This window comes from Terrapene carolina, unplaced genomic scaffold, assembly GCF_002925995.2.
Source record: "Terrapene carolina triunguis isolate 2854851 unplaced genomic scaffold, T_m_triunguis-2.0 Scaffold231, whole genome shotgun sequence".
Lineage (NCBI taxonomy): Eukaryota > Metazoa > Chordata > Testudines > Emydidae > Terrapene > Terrapene triunguis.
Genome location: NW_020664582.1, coordinates 952,846 through 967,530, shown reverse-complemented (window position 1 = coordinate 967,530; position 14,685 = coordinate 952,846). Strand labels below are relative to the sequence as shown.

Genomic DNA, 14,685 nt, shown 5'->3' with positions numbered 1-14,685 from the left:
TGTTCAATTTCGCCCCTTTGGCACCTCAAGCCGTCACGGAGAGAGCATCCTCTGTAGAACCAAACTGTCGGGATTCACGTTCGCTTGCTTTGCTGCGTCTGAACTCTTTCGCTGCAGGAAGACATCAGAACGCTGACGGCTGGCAGCTGCTGTTCTAGGGTGCGTAACACTCATTTCTTAGACATTGTGAGCGTGCACTGCTTAAAAAAAGAAATCAAACCCAAACCACATTAGTACTAAAACGAAGCTCTAAAGACGGGTGTGGACGCACTCGCCCTGCCCTGGAATGCCATGTGCTCAGCAAAGAACACACCCTGGGAGTACCAGGACCGTGCACCTCAGTCGTAGGATACATCTTCCCTGCAGCTGGAACTGTGCCTCCCAGCCTGAGTAGACAGTTACGTGTTAGCACGCGTCTGGCTACCCACGCTGAAAAGCACGCTCCCCCTTGCAAGGTAGATATACCCAGAGTTTGCATCAGAGCACCTTACAGCTATGATGTTATCACGGTGAGAACTTTCTTTTCCAGGACCTACATCATCTCTGCCAGCACAAGGCCATGGTTTATTTCCATGACCATGTCTGCAGCCAGAAACCTCACATGAATGCTCTCTGCTTCCCCTCATGTTGTTTGATGGGTACGGTTCGCAGGATCCTACAGGATTTGACAGCTCAGGCAGCAGACTGGAGTGCCCGGAGCGCCCAGGCTGGATGACATGCCCTTAGCTGCAGCTGTCAGCTCCTGAAATGCTGTTTGCGTCAATGGTCAGGAACAGTAAATTAGTGGAAGGAAGGTTAGGCTCTCACGTGCGTCTGGTTCTATTGTAACTTCCAAAGCACATTTTATTGTATCAAATGTGCTGCAGCTCATGCCAATGAGGACAGGTCTGGCAAACTGAAGGGAACCTGCTGCAGACTCCAGTCTGTGCTCTGGGTGTTAACTACCTTTCACCGGTGATTTCTTCCCCTCCTCGGTGGGATATGGCTCTCTCGCCTTAAGGAGCTAGAAAGGCCAAGGCAAGGAAACGGATTAAGCACCTCTCTCTTCAATGCATGAAATAAAGCTGACCCAGCAGAATCAAGTTTTTACCTGGGTCTGAAGGGAAAACAGGGTGATAGAGTGCAAGAGGGAGCACTTTTTACTTGCTTGACTCACCATTGCTGGAGATTATACGGGACTGTGGTGAAAACAATACATTGATCTGTGGTAGGTATTGGGAGAATTACGGTTCTAGTCCCAACTACCATTGGCTCCCCATTGTGACCATGAGCAAATCCCCACCTCTGTGCCTCAGTTTCCCTTCTATCAAACAGTGGGGAACGGTACCCACCTAAACAAAGGGCTTCAAGAAAGGATCCACATAATTAGCATTATTCACGGTGCTGCTAAAGAACTGGAAGACTGTCCCCGAGCAGGCTCACACTGAAAGCAGCACATCGTTACTGACGGGCCCTGCCAGTTTTCTTCCCCAAGGTCCTTCCTTTTCAGATATATAGACACACAGGAACAGTTTAATCTACTACCAAAATATAGCCAGCTCTGGGGTGGAACGTGACAGCTGTTTAACAGCACACAACATCAGACAATGGTTTAGGGCAGGAAGAGCAGAATACAGAACCCAGATGAAACCACGGGGATCATCTGCAATTTGGCCAAGATAGGAGCTAACATGTAACTCTTGCAAAAAGTGCCACAAGCAGTCAATATTTTTGATACAAGACTAAGGCTGATCCAGAAAACACTCCCCTCCAACAGCACAATGCCTACCAACGTAAGGGGAACTGGGTCAGGATCAGCACAGAGAAGAGCCCCTACTGGATCGTCATCACCCCTTTCTGTAGTGTCTGGGTTTCCCTGGATTTCTCAGCCAAGCTCCAACCAGGTCCAGCTCTGCTTGGCTTGTGAGATTTGACAAGCTCACAGAGCCCTGCCTGGAACCTCCACCATGTCCTTGTCAGGCCCTCTACCTTCACATATGTCTTTCTAGGAGGGAGTCTTAGTGTCTCCCCACACCCTCTGAGAAGGGTTAACAACTCCCTAAACCTGCCACCACCACCCCCTCACCCACCGCCATGGAACTAACCTAATGCATGCTCAACACTCAGTCAATTTGTCGCTTGGAAGAGATGATATTTGTTTTTTCCGTCTCTCCTTCCAAAACAATCTGTTTGCTGAGGCTAAAGTGGTTTCCTTGCTTATGTAAGCACTCAATGCCTTCCCACATCACCTCCTCTCTTCATGTACTTGTATGGTCCCCTTCATCACAGCACCGGATCCCCTCACATGTTAATGAAACTATCTTCAACATCCCCAGGAGAAAGGGAAGCATCCCCAAAGTGACTAGTCCATGGTTGTAGAGGAAGTGCTGGGAACTAAACCCAGGTCTCCTGATCTCCAGTGGCTTACCTAGGTTAGCCACCTTCAAAAGGAGAGAATTGCATCTTCACTTGACCCTTGAACGGCAGAAGGTTTCACTACACTCTTCAAACGCAGTTTGGAGGAAACTTGTTCTTCATTTCACAGTGCTTTGCAGGGAGTCGAAGTTCTGTTTCCAGTATCGCTGCACTGAAGGAGTAGGTCTGAAGTATAGAACTGACGGGAAACTATTCAATCTGAGGCGACTGCGTGCCATCACCAAGGTGAAGGAAACTGTACTTCAAGACTTTCTCTTTGCCGATGATTGTGCTCTGAACGCTAGTACAGAGCCAGAAATGCAAGCCAGTATGGACAAGTTTTCAACTGCATGCAACAACTTCGGACTCACCATTAACATCAAGAAGACTGAGGTCATGCACCAGCCAGCTCCCCACGCTCCGTACTCAGAACTGTCCATCACTGTAAACGGACAGAGACTTCAGACAGTGGACCACTTCACGTACCTGGGCAGTACCCTTTACCGAGCAGTGTCAATCGATGATGAAGTAAACTGCAGAATTGCTAAAGCCAGCTCTGCATTTGGCCGATTGCGCTCCAACGTTTGGGAACGTCGAGGGATCAGCCTACCAACAAAGCTGAAGGTCTACCGAGCAGTGGTGCTTCCAACTCTGCTGTACGCCTGCGAGACGTGGACTGTCTATCGGAGTCATGCACAAAGGCTCAATCACTTCCACATTTCCTGTCTGCAAAAGCTTCTAAAAATCAGATGGCAGGACAAAGTGCCCGATACTGATGTCCTTACTAGAGCCAGTCTGCCGTCAGTTCACACATTGCTGATGAGAGCCCAGACCAGGTGGGCCGGACATGTCGTGAGAATGTCAGACGAACGCATTCCTAAACAGCTCTTCTACGGAGAACTCACTCAGGGAAAGCGCTCCCATGGAGGACAAAAGAAGCGGTTCAAGGACACGCTGAAGACCTCTTTGAAGTCCTTCGAGATCAACATCGCCACATGGGAAACCTTCGCACTGAACCGTCCAGCATGGCGCAGCCTCATTCACACAGGCAGTAATACCTCTGAGGCGAGGCGTACTGCTGAGGCTGAAAAAAAGCGTGAGCTGCTCAAGTCCAGAGCTGCTTGTACATCGACAGTGCCATTACATGTCTGTCCGACGTGTGACAGGACGTTCCACGCCCGAATCGGACTGATCAGTCATCTCCAGATGCACAGAGCCCGGTCATCGAAAGAATGAGTTGTTGAGGTCTTCATCGATAACGATGGACGAACATCATCAGCAGCCATGAAGAAATGCAGCAATTGGCAACACAATCACTACAAATGTGTGCCAGCCGATTGAGAAGAATTTTAAGGGCATTTTGAAATACTGAAGTCGTGCGCTCGGCTGCTAGCTCACCAGCTGTGCTGAACAAGTCCTGGTGATTGATAGAAGGTAATGCCAAGGAATGGAACACACTGTCGATGTAGAATGTTAAAATCCCAAGAGAACCCCAATGCTCCAGGCACAAGTAGGTACATTAAGGCTCTTTGTGATTCGTTCTAGCTTGTTTTTTATTAAATCATCCAGTGCAGGCAGTTACTGTTGGGACAGAGGGCTGCAAAACTCCAGAGTGGCAGCTGGGAGCCCGTAGCCTTTAGCACACAGCTGAGCTGGATTGGACTAGATGACCTCCTGAGGTCTCTTCCAACTCTAACCTGCTATGATTCTAGGTCTATGTAGTAGCAAGTCAGACCTGGCAATTTTCTGAAATTCTCTTCCCTATTGCAGCATTATGGGATTGCCAGACTAGACTAGACACCATCACTACTACCTCTGCATTGTCTAGACCAGTGGTTCTCAACCTATTACACAAAGTGTTAGCTGGGCCGCAGGTTGAGAACCAGTGTCCCACACCTAACCCCCCTCCCTCAAACCCCTATTCTCAGTGCCCTCTGCCCAGAGACCCCTCCACAGAGTGGGGCCAGGAGTGGAGAGCTGGGCCTGGGGCAGCGACCCCGACCCTGGACCCCAGACCCTGCTGTGGGGGGCCGGGCAGCACCCAGCTGCCCAGACCCGGCGTGGGGGAGCAACCAGGACCCTACCCTCAGACCCCACCAGGACCTTGCAGTGTTGGGCTGGGCAGCAGCCGGCTGCCTGGACCCCGAGCCCCGCCATGAGGGATAGCCAGAACCCGGACCCCGAGCCTCACCACACGGGGTTGAGTGGCAGCCGGGAGCCTGTAGCCTTTAGCTGGGCCACAGCTGTGTGCTAATTGGGCCGCATGCAGGCCGTGGGCTGAGAACCACTGGTCTAGACTTTCTCAGAGCAAGATCAGACAAGACTGCATTGAATGTCAAGGCTGTTTTATAATAGCATTTGCTCCTTAGGAAATTTTTTGGGAAATTGCTATTACAGACGCAGCCTTAAAGCCCTGTCTATACAGGAGCAAACTGTGCCAGCCACAACCATGATTGCAAGTTTTAAAAGGAAGCAAGTTTTACAGTGTTGTGCAGAACTATGTGGAACAACTGGCAAACTCGGTTGTATTCAGCATGGAAATCCAGAATGGACAGCAATGTATTAGCTAAAACTGTACTTCAGGTTACCCCTCCAGCAGAGATCAAATGCGTCTTCTGAACGTTAAATCCAGGCCAAATATGGATGCAAAGCTCAGTAAAATGAGATGTGTGTGTAACTCTGATGGGAAACTATTTTAAACATTCACAAGCACTACTACACAGCCAATGGTGAATATATTATTCGCTGTTAAAGACCCTCAGTGGACTAAACAGTGTTATAACATGGCTTATTCTTACCTGTGTGGTCAGAAACACACAGTCTAGATTTCGACCAGGGTTAAGGCTTGGCTCCCCAACAAGGTTATAATATTTTATTCTGCCCACACAAGGAAAAAGACAACCCAGGTTGGCCACAAGACGGTGGATTTTGTAGTGCAGATGGGCTCTGGACTGGCCCCGAATTCTGGGTAAGATGGTTAGTGAGAGACATCCCACACACAGCTTATCATTTTCAAGTGACAGAAGGCACTGAATTTTAGAAGCCTTTACTCATTTCATGGTTCAGCAGCTGCAGTGGTCTTGAACATAAAAAAACCTCACAAAGTATCCCGTATATCGGGGCAGGACACTTCAACACTTGCAATTCCTCCCAGAGCTGCTCGGCATAATGCAGAAGTTACAACATTGAGGGGATTTCTGAACTACCCTTGAATGGGGGTGTATTAGGACTGGGGCTTCGCTTTGGCACAGGACAGATCCCAGCAGGCATTCCAGCATGGCTTTTTTTATTCCAAACCTGGCTCTGGATAGGATTAATGGATTTTTTTTTTTTTAAACCACCGCATGCTCTCATTGCAGAGCCACTACTTTATCCCATGTGCACTGAGGCAGAGACTTGAGAAAGCAACTGCCCCAGCGATCTCCAGAGGAGACGCAACTGCCACTCGGGTTCCACACCTTGCTCCAAGGTGGGGAAAGAAAAATAGAAGCCGAACAAGTCTGCATTTCGTTGGCCTGCAGTCAACCCGGGGCCTCTGAAGGCCAGCTCAGCCCTGGCACCTTTGGGCACTAGCAACTACCACTGGATTTAGCCAGCGCTGTGCAGTTGTGAGATCAAGTCAAATGCCAGGCGGCCAATGAAAGGCTGAGTAAGTAATTTGAAAATGTTCCTAAGCAACCAGCACTGATGGAAATTAACAAAATGAGAACTAAGTCATGAAGATCTCATTTAGCAACAGACACTCTTAAAAAGGCTCATTCCAATAGCAGCTCTCTTTTGGGGGAACGTAACGGATATAAATACAATGAATCACAGTGGGGTCTGGAGTCTGTTTAACTCTACAGGGCCAAGATGCTTCTCTATTTACATCTGGCTTCATCCTTTAAGGGTCAATCAAACTTTGCTACAATAGCTGATGAACTTGGCTGACCGTTCCCATCAGCGGACTACAACCATTTTCAATATTAGGTTGGGGTGAGGAGGGAAGGAGTGTGCTGTCCTTTATCGTACACGGCAGGACTACTGGTAAACACAGTCTAGAAGGCTGTTAATGCTGGGTGAGGACCCGGATTGCATCTTGCGTAAGTAGATCTCTTAACATTTAGTTCTCCCTTCTCTAATGTGTTGGTTTTTGTTAACGTGTCAAGTGCTTTGATCACTTTCACGGATTAGGAAAGAGGTAAAAATTAAACACCATGTAGTGGAGAATAAGACATTCTAATAAAATTACAACAGGAACAGGACAAACTCATTACTTCTGAAATTGCTGCCTGCTGAATGAACTACTAGCCTTTGAAGTTTTTAGTTCACATGCCATGGGAAGTTAGAGATGAGTTTGGTTGCCTGAGGACTTATTTTTCTGTTACTGCAACAAAAACGGAGAATAAAAAAAATGAAATTAAGGGCCTTAAAGTTCAAACAACTCCTGTACACTGGCTCCTAACAATTCCATGCACAGAAAATCCCATGCAATATCGCACTCAACTTACTGAGAGTTTTCTGTCTTCAATGAAAATAGGTGTAGGGAAATACAGGAGTCCCTATATTTTGCTATAAATTGCTCTCTCAGTAAGGCACAGTGATTTCTGTAGGATGTTTTAAAAGTCATTATTTCTGTGGGAAAACACAAAGAATGCCATTCCAGAGCTGGGTGCTGACCGCGCCATGACAGCTCTCCATCAAATCCACTGCTGTCTGGAGAGTAACAACCGTACTTTTTAACTTGGCTTCCGTTACCAGCGTGACTCAACTCTCAGCTGAGAGAGATACTATTACTCCAGATGGCAGCTTCCCTGATTGTAAAAGGGCAGCCAACTTGTGTGGCAATGAGGTAGCTAGTCAACGAGCGAGCAGGTCTGGCACTAATGAATGCTCTGCTTATTTCCAAATAAGGCAGCTGGAGGTTTCCACATGTTTTCGCTCTGCTTTATTCTTGTAGCATTTTCTGCTAGAAACCAACTGCATTCTGATGTCTTTGGAGGTTTCATGGTAACCCAATAAGTTCATCTCCTTTCTGATCAAAGGAAGCAGTGGCTTCCGTGTGTGTGTTTTTGGTTGATGGGACACCCCTTCGTGTCCAAAGCCAGATCTAGAAGGTCTGGGACTCGCCCATTCTGTCCCCATGAGCTAGTGTTCATAACAGCTGAACCAAACTGATGTAATCACCACCTTGACATGCCTAACTATTCCTGGCCCTGGGAAATCTGTGATCCTGTGTGGGTCTCCTACACCGTGGTGCAAAATGCTGCAACTCCTCCCTCTGTGGAATGGATTCCAAGGGCATTATCAACACCCCTGCCCTGCCGCCTTCTCGCTAAGCAGAAAAGGCCCCCGCATGGGAGATATCACGTGCAGCTCATCCACGTACTCCCCTAACCTCGTGACTTTGCCGAGGGTCTGTGGGGTAGGGGACCTGCTCCTCTCTGCTCCACTCATGCAGAAGCAGCTATTGCACCACTCTTGATGTGATGCCAATTTGGAGCCTCAGGAACTAAGCAGTGGAGCTATTTCTAGCGGTTTGCCCGAAGACTCATTAATAAGTCATAAGCCAGGGAGCGGAACAGTCAAGAGAAGGAAGCTGTTGTTCAGGCAGATGAAAGTTACAATTTAATCATTGCATTTTTTTTAAACCCTGGAGGGAGTAAGAACTCTCTCTACATGGGAAGTGCTCCACTCCGTCTGGGCCCCTAATGCAACTGGAGACCAAACCAATGGGATATATTTATATTTATATTTATATTTTCAGACCCGCTTCATCCCAACCTCCCCCAGCCCCAGATCAAGTCACTGAGCTATATGTACTGTGAAACTGATTATTTGCATCTACTGGATACGAGAAGTCTCTACCCAGGAGATGCATAGATAGAACAGGCTATAGACAGGGGAACCACTAACCAGCAGCTTCCAGGAAACAGGGAGCTACTGCAGACAGAGACTGCAAACTGAGAGCTGCATCTGCCTGACCGGTGAGGTGAATGCAACATAGATAAACCTAGCAGGGCCAAGACCCCAGAATCGCCACTGAAATATCTGACCCCAGCTGCACTAAGGGAAGCGGTGAGGCCCCCTGGAGGGAGAACTGCTTTACCAACCCCTGCATTACAGTGAGAAGGGCGGGCCTGAGAAATGAAATATACCAAACAGCTTCACTAATGTAACATTAACTACCCCTTACCCTCTGTTTCCTGGACCTTAGCTCTTCGGGGCAGAGAAAGTGCCAATGATCTCGGGGAGGCACCACTTAAAACTAGAAGGGCTAGATAAATATTTAATCACCTCAGCAGCAGCCATCTTTCCCGCGGGTTCCTTTCTTCTTACATCTCAAGCCATCATCTGAGCTGAACTAACGCCCAGCATGGGGATCCACTCCAGATGTTCGCGGCTCTTCCTCTCCTTGCGAGCCTGGCTCTTGGCAAGCCTAGCAAATCCCCACCCTGCCCTCTCAACTAGCTCCATATGTACGTTGTCTGGAGCACATCTGAATCTGCTGTATTCACGCAGCTCCAAGAGGGCCGGCTTATTTACTGCCAAAACGAACAGGTACAACACAAGCAAGTCACTCCTTGGGGGAGATGAAACAAGATGGGTATTTCCCATTCGGAGGAGGAAAGATGGCAAACCCAGCCTCCCTCGTTTATCGGATAATCTGCATAGCTCTGCACGACTGCCTAGTGCACGTGGCTTTTCAGTTCTGTACATTAACACCACGTGGCATCTGGGCTCTGCAGAACTTCCATGCTTCACTGGCCAACTTCCCCGGTTTTGTCCAAGAGCGCCTGTGTACGTCATGAGCCACAAGCTGCCACTTTGCGGAAGGCAGATGTTCTGCCGCAGTGTGGCTTGGATCGGAGGTTAAAAGGGTTACGTTTTCCTGCTATAAAGACGTTGGGAAGGAGGGGTATTAAAATATCAAAGAGGAGTTTGTTTTAACTCCATGTAATCAGAAGAGCACATAGCCTTTGGAGAAGGTGTTAAATACAAGCCTTTAGGGTGACTAGCCCAGCACCCAGGGCAAAGCCCGGCTCTGGTAACTACATTCTGCCTCCCCGCTACAGTTCCAGTTAACCAAGGAATCATCTTCGCCTCCTGTCCTACACCGTGCAGCCTTGCTGCACACTCTTGGCCATGTCCCACCCAAGAGGTGGCTGCAATGCAGTGGCATCAAGTGAGCCCTGCACGTCAGTTTAGGTTTGCGAACTTTCAGGATGAGAGAGGACATAGATCACCTCTAAGTGCTACAAAACCCCCCACCCCACCATTTCCAACAGATTGCTGGCCAGAAGTCCCCAAGCCATTGCTCAGCATTTCAGTGAACTTCTGCATTCCTCTGCGGAGGAGCCCCCAAACAGAGGCGACCTCTAGTAGAAGCGGGAGGAAGACAACTGAGCTGTGAGCCCCCAACGTAGCATCAGACGCTGCTTACCTGGAGGTTGTTGAGAGGCTCCATTTTCATGACAGGTCCCAAGGTGTTGAGGGGAAGGGAGACGTCAATACTTTGGTTTGGCATCAGCGGAGTATGAATGGCCAGCGGAGTGCTGGGGATGACGCCGAAGCTGGGCGAGAGAAAGCCAGAGGGTGTTCACACAGCACTGCATTTCTGAGAGCCCTACATGCGACGTAGTCACTTATTTTAAAGGGAAGGGGATCAGGGGCTGCTGTCCCAAAGGTTCTCTCTGCTCTCCATTTTAGCGTGGGCTGGCCTCACTTACTGCCCTTCCTGAGATGTGCCCCACTGTGATTTAGGGGAGAGGGAAATAGGTGACAATTGGCATCAAGGTGGACGCTTGAAACAGGACAATGCACATGAACTTGAGTCTCATTGGTCACCCTGAAAAAGGGCCCACCCTGGTCAAGAGAGATTATCTGCTGGCGACATTTCCATTCTCTCCCCCATGGGGGCAGTCTAATTGCTGAATTCACATGCTAGTAAGCAGCGGCCTGCCCTGAAAGGAGCAGCTTACTAGCATGTGAATTCAGAAGGGCTGGAAGGAAGGCTCATGCCCTGGGACAAACACTCTTCGCTTTCACCAGAGAAGTAGGCAGACAGGCAGCTGTGGGCCTTGTGTCAAAGCTAGGAGCAAAGGACAGAGATGCAAGAACTAGTACAGGGCAGGGAGAGGACAGCCATGAAACAGCTAACCAAAGAGGAATCAGCAGGTTGCACCAGTACTGCTACAAAGCAAGGCAGTCCTCCGCACTGCCAGATGGCTGGGTTTGGATGGGTGCTGGCTCTCTGCTTTACTTTATACTCTAACTGGGGAAGCACACCACCAAAGCAGATGGGAGTTACACTCACTCATCCCATTCCGGCTCAGACACATTTTAACCCCGTGTGTCCTACTTAGTGGCATACGTTTCAATGGTACACGTTTCACCTCCATACTCTGCAATGGCTTGTGTGCAAGTGCAATTCAAGATGTTAGCTTGGATTGAGACTGGTTATCTTAGTGACCAAGTCTCTCCTTATGTACTTGACTCAGCAGCTCAGATCAGCTCGGGCATCTAGGCAAATGCTCCTTGAATTTGAACTCCAGGGAGCTGGAGGCAGGATATTTTCAGGGGAAGGTGGGCTGCATTGCCCTGCCAGGTGGGGAAGAGACCATGGTGGTATGTGCACTAGAAATGCTCGGAGTTCTCTTTGCATTGGCTGACACATGCTTGTTGAAGGGATGACAAGCACCCTAGCTCTGACGGATGCATTGTAAATTAAAAAATAAACGCTGTAGTACTGGAGGGGGGGTGGGAGGGAATCTTCCTGCTCACAGAAGTTGTATCACTGCTACGGCTGAATGACAGGGGAACGTGTAACACTATGTATATTGAAACGAAAAGGGCAATCAAGATAGCTGGGAACAAGGAGGAAACAGGAAGAAAGAAAAACCGCAGCAAGAGCAGAGAAGGGAGAAAGATCATTCCCCTCCCTGGCACCCACCACAGTCTTCCTGATCAGACGCTTCTTGCGTGGAACCTATTAACCTGGCTGCCCCCTCGGAGGCCATGCTGTCCTGAAGAATTGTTCTTGAATCTCCTCCCACACAGTCCATCCTACTAGTCTGGTTACCTCTCTGCTGGCCATCTTCGTCCCAAGCTTCAAATTACACAACGCTCCAGAGTCCAGACGGACATACCCGCATCACGCAAAATCTGAAGGTCAGTGACTCGGGGAGCAGGGGCACTTTAGGAGGGCTGGCCTGGGTCGAGAGGGCGCATGCAAAGTGTGGCACTTCCTATCTCAGCTGACCCCCTGTGACTTTGGAAGGGAGACCTCATGGGATTCTGACGGGAAGGAGAGGGTGAGACCACCAAAACCAATTCCCAGCTGCACTGGACCAATAAGGAAGCGGAACTGTTTGGATTGGCCAGAGAATCCACATCTCATTTAAGGAATACAAGTCCATCTGCTGCAAAAGCAGTACATGCTGGTCTACTGTCCCTTGCGAATTACACACTGCCTAGGTCTGAACATCCTCCAGGGGAGTGTAATACCAAAGTGCGTTTAAACAGAGCTTTACACAGTGGGAGACTCTGGCAGCAGGGAAAGTCTCCAGTGGGGGGAGGCAGCGGTCGGGAGGGAGGAAATGGCCCTGGCCGCTCCCCACAGCCGGAGCCTGAAAGGTAGTTACACATCGCAGTGGGGATGCAGCCTGCTTTTCACTGCAGCGTATAGCTACATATATCCTACATGCCACCACCAGCGTAGACAAGGCCATGGCTGCCGAAAGGGAGAGAGGATTCCAGTGTCTCTTGGCAGAGAATTTTCCCTTCCTCTACAAGGCCACTCTTAAGAAATGAGGAATCTGCATGCTAGAATGAGAGCACTTTAATCAGAATGGGCCCTTTACGCTCTTGACAATGACTCAGCGTACGCGATGGCAGACCACTCCACGTCCCCTCTCTTTGACTGAGGCAGGTACAAATGGGAACGAGACGAGAGCGGGGATTCTCTTTGTGAGGGCAGGTTTATGAACAGCGATCTGTACACTCCAGACATTCTACTGGACTGCAAGTGGCAGCTCTGGCCAGCAAAGTGATTTTGCTACCCACTGTGCTCGCCATCAGCTATTTCACTGGTGATTTGTTCACTGACAATATTTGTTCACTTAAATAACTGTTTCAAAAGGCCTGCGTTTCCAGACAGTTTAAGTCTTGTGTGGAGGCTGTGCTCCCTCCCAATTCAATTTGGAAACGCAGTCATTCGTCGACTCGCTGGGGACGGTTACATCTGCTGACTCAGCAGCCTTAGCTGTACTTGGCTAGGGCTTTACCAGCCATAAAAATCACGCTTCCGCCTTACAAATCCAGGGGTTGTTTCAAAACATCCCTGAAATATAAAACGGGGCAGCTGCAGCTTCGGCGCTAGAAGAAAGAGGGGACCATATGCTCGCTTGCTCACCAGGGCAGGGCAGACTGTAGAGAGCAGATTGTATTAAAAACAACACAGATGCATCAATCTATGATCTTTTCAGTTGTATTTCATACAACCCGTAGCCAGAACTCGTCAGCACATCATATTAAGCATTCGCTCTCAGGACTGAAATATACATGTACATCGGGGCCTGTTTGGGTCTTTAAAACTGTTCCTTACAGATCTACCAAAGAGCACGTACCAGTAGCATAAATGACTTCAGGTGGCCACAGCCAGACTGCGTTCTACTAACTAAGGGTACGTCTTCACTACCCGCCGGATCGGCAGGTAGCAATCAATCGGGGATCGATTTATCGCGTCTCGACTAGACGCAATAAATTGATCCCCGAATGCGCTCCCCGTCGACTCTGGAACTCCACCAGCGCGAAAGGTGGAAGCGGAGTCGACGGGGGAGCCGCGGCCGTCGATCCCGTGCCGTGAGGACAGGAGGTAAGTCGATCTAAGATACGTCGACTTCAGCTACGCTATTCTCGTAGACGAAGTTGCGTATCTTAGATCGATCCCCCTCGCCCCAGTGTAGACCAGCCCTAAGAGGTAACATTTTCCCCTCTCTATACGCTCACCTAAGCCAGTTAGATTCTCAGTTGGGTTACTATGAGCTGTTCTGTGGCTTTGTCCGGAGATGAACTTGTTTTCGGGTGGATGAATGTGTCAGACGCGCATGCTACAGTTACTAGACACACAGGGTGCAGTTTTCAAAGCCACCCAGTGCTGACTTAACTCTGCTTCTACTGAAACCAGCGGAAGTTTTACTGTTGACCTCATGGGGAGAACTGCTGGGCCAACACAGAGCACTCTTGAAAGTCCCACGCACAGTGAGCCTTCTCAAAGAAGTCCGCCACCTCCAGCATTTAACCTAACAAAGCAATCTCGGCCTCTAGGTAGAACATATACACAGTGCTTGCCCTGACTGCATGTAGAAGAGGTGATGAAGAGAAATCTCACCATGATGTCGGCTATGCTTTGACTCTCACTTGGCTGGTGGCCTGCACCCATGGGTAAAAAGTACAGGTAACTAACAATCCCATAAACTGAAGAGGTTTTAATGACAAATCATTGCCATTCATTTTTTCATTGTCTTACTGTCGATCTAGAAATGTTTTCAGTGGAAGTTTTAGAACAGTTGTTTGCCCCTCTTATCTTTTAACCCTTCATATGCGGTTCAGCCAGTAAATGGAAGATGATTTAGTTAGCAAGGGGCCAACGGTAGCCCGCAGATGACTAACCGGATAGATCAAGAAGGCTAGTTTAATCCTATTTAGTGGTTTGGGACTTACAACATGCAGCCAATGAAAGAGCCCATGCGTGTGTCTGGATTTGTTTTAAATCCCACAATGCCAATGAAAATTGTGCCCTAGAAGGTCACGAGCAGCAGGCTGGGAACCACAGGTCACTCGCGCCCATGTCTAGAACCGGGAAACTGAGCCAGGAGCCCTCTCTAGGACCTTGCCACTTCCCTACCAAGGTCGTGTGGGTTTCTTACCTGTTCTTATTAAACTGAATTGCAAAGTCAGTCATGTGCTGCAAAGCCTTATTGGTGAAGTTCATCTCCATGTAGATGTGTCCCTGCCTGTGAGTGAATGTCCCAGAGATCTCCAGGCCTTTAGCCTTCACTGCCGGCAGCCAAACCTGAAATACAAGAAATCCTGCTCAGCACCAGCCAGCCCAGCTTGGAGAAACCCAGTGAACCCTACGGAGTTTTTAAACATTTGAAAGAAAGGCCCTGAGTCGTGCAGTCCATTCATTCGGCAACTGTTGCAGTGTCCATAAATGCTGACAGAGTACGCTGCACATGGAGCCAAGGAATCTAAAACAATCAGGCTCACCAATGAGCAATACCAAACCTGCTGCTCCTATTCCATTGA

General features: G+C 49.0%; 1 protein-coding gene across 3 annotated transcripts in view; it reads right to left on the bottom strand.

Annotated features, from left to right (window-relative positions):
* The window catches only part of AP2B1 (adaptor related protein complex 2 subunit beta 1), a 98,495-nt gene that overhangs the window by 21,265 nt on the left and 62,545 nt on the right, over positions 1-14,685 (bottom strand). For all 3 annotated transcript variants that reach the window (XM_026656418.2, XM_026656417.2, XM_026656419.2), the window contains 2 exons: positions 14,304-14,449; positions 9,818-9,947 (listed from right to left, as the gene is read on the bottom strand). In XM_026656418.2, coding sequence (XP_026512203.1) covers positions 9,818-9,947; positions 14,304-14,449 — 276 coding nt within the window. The remainder of the gene's footprint in view (positions 1-9,817; positions 9,948-14,303; positions 14,450-14,685) is intronic.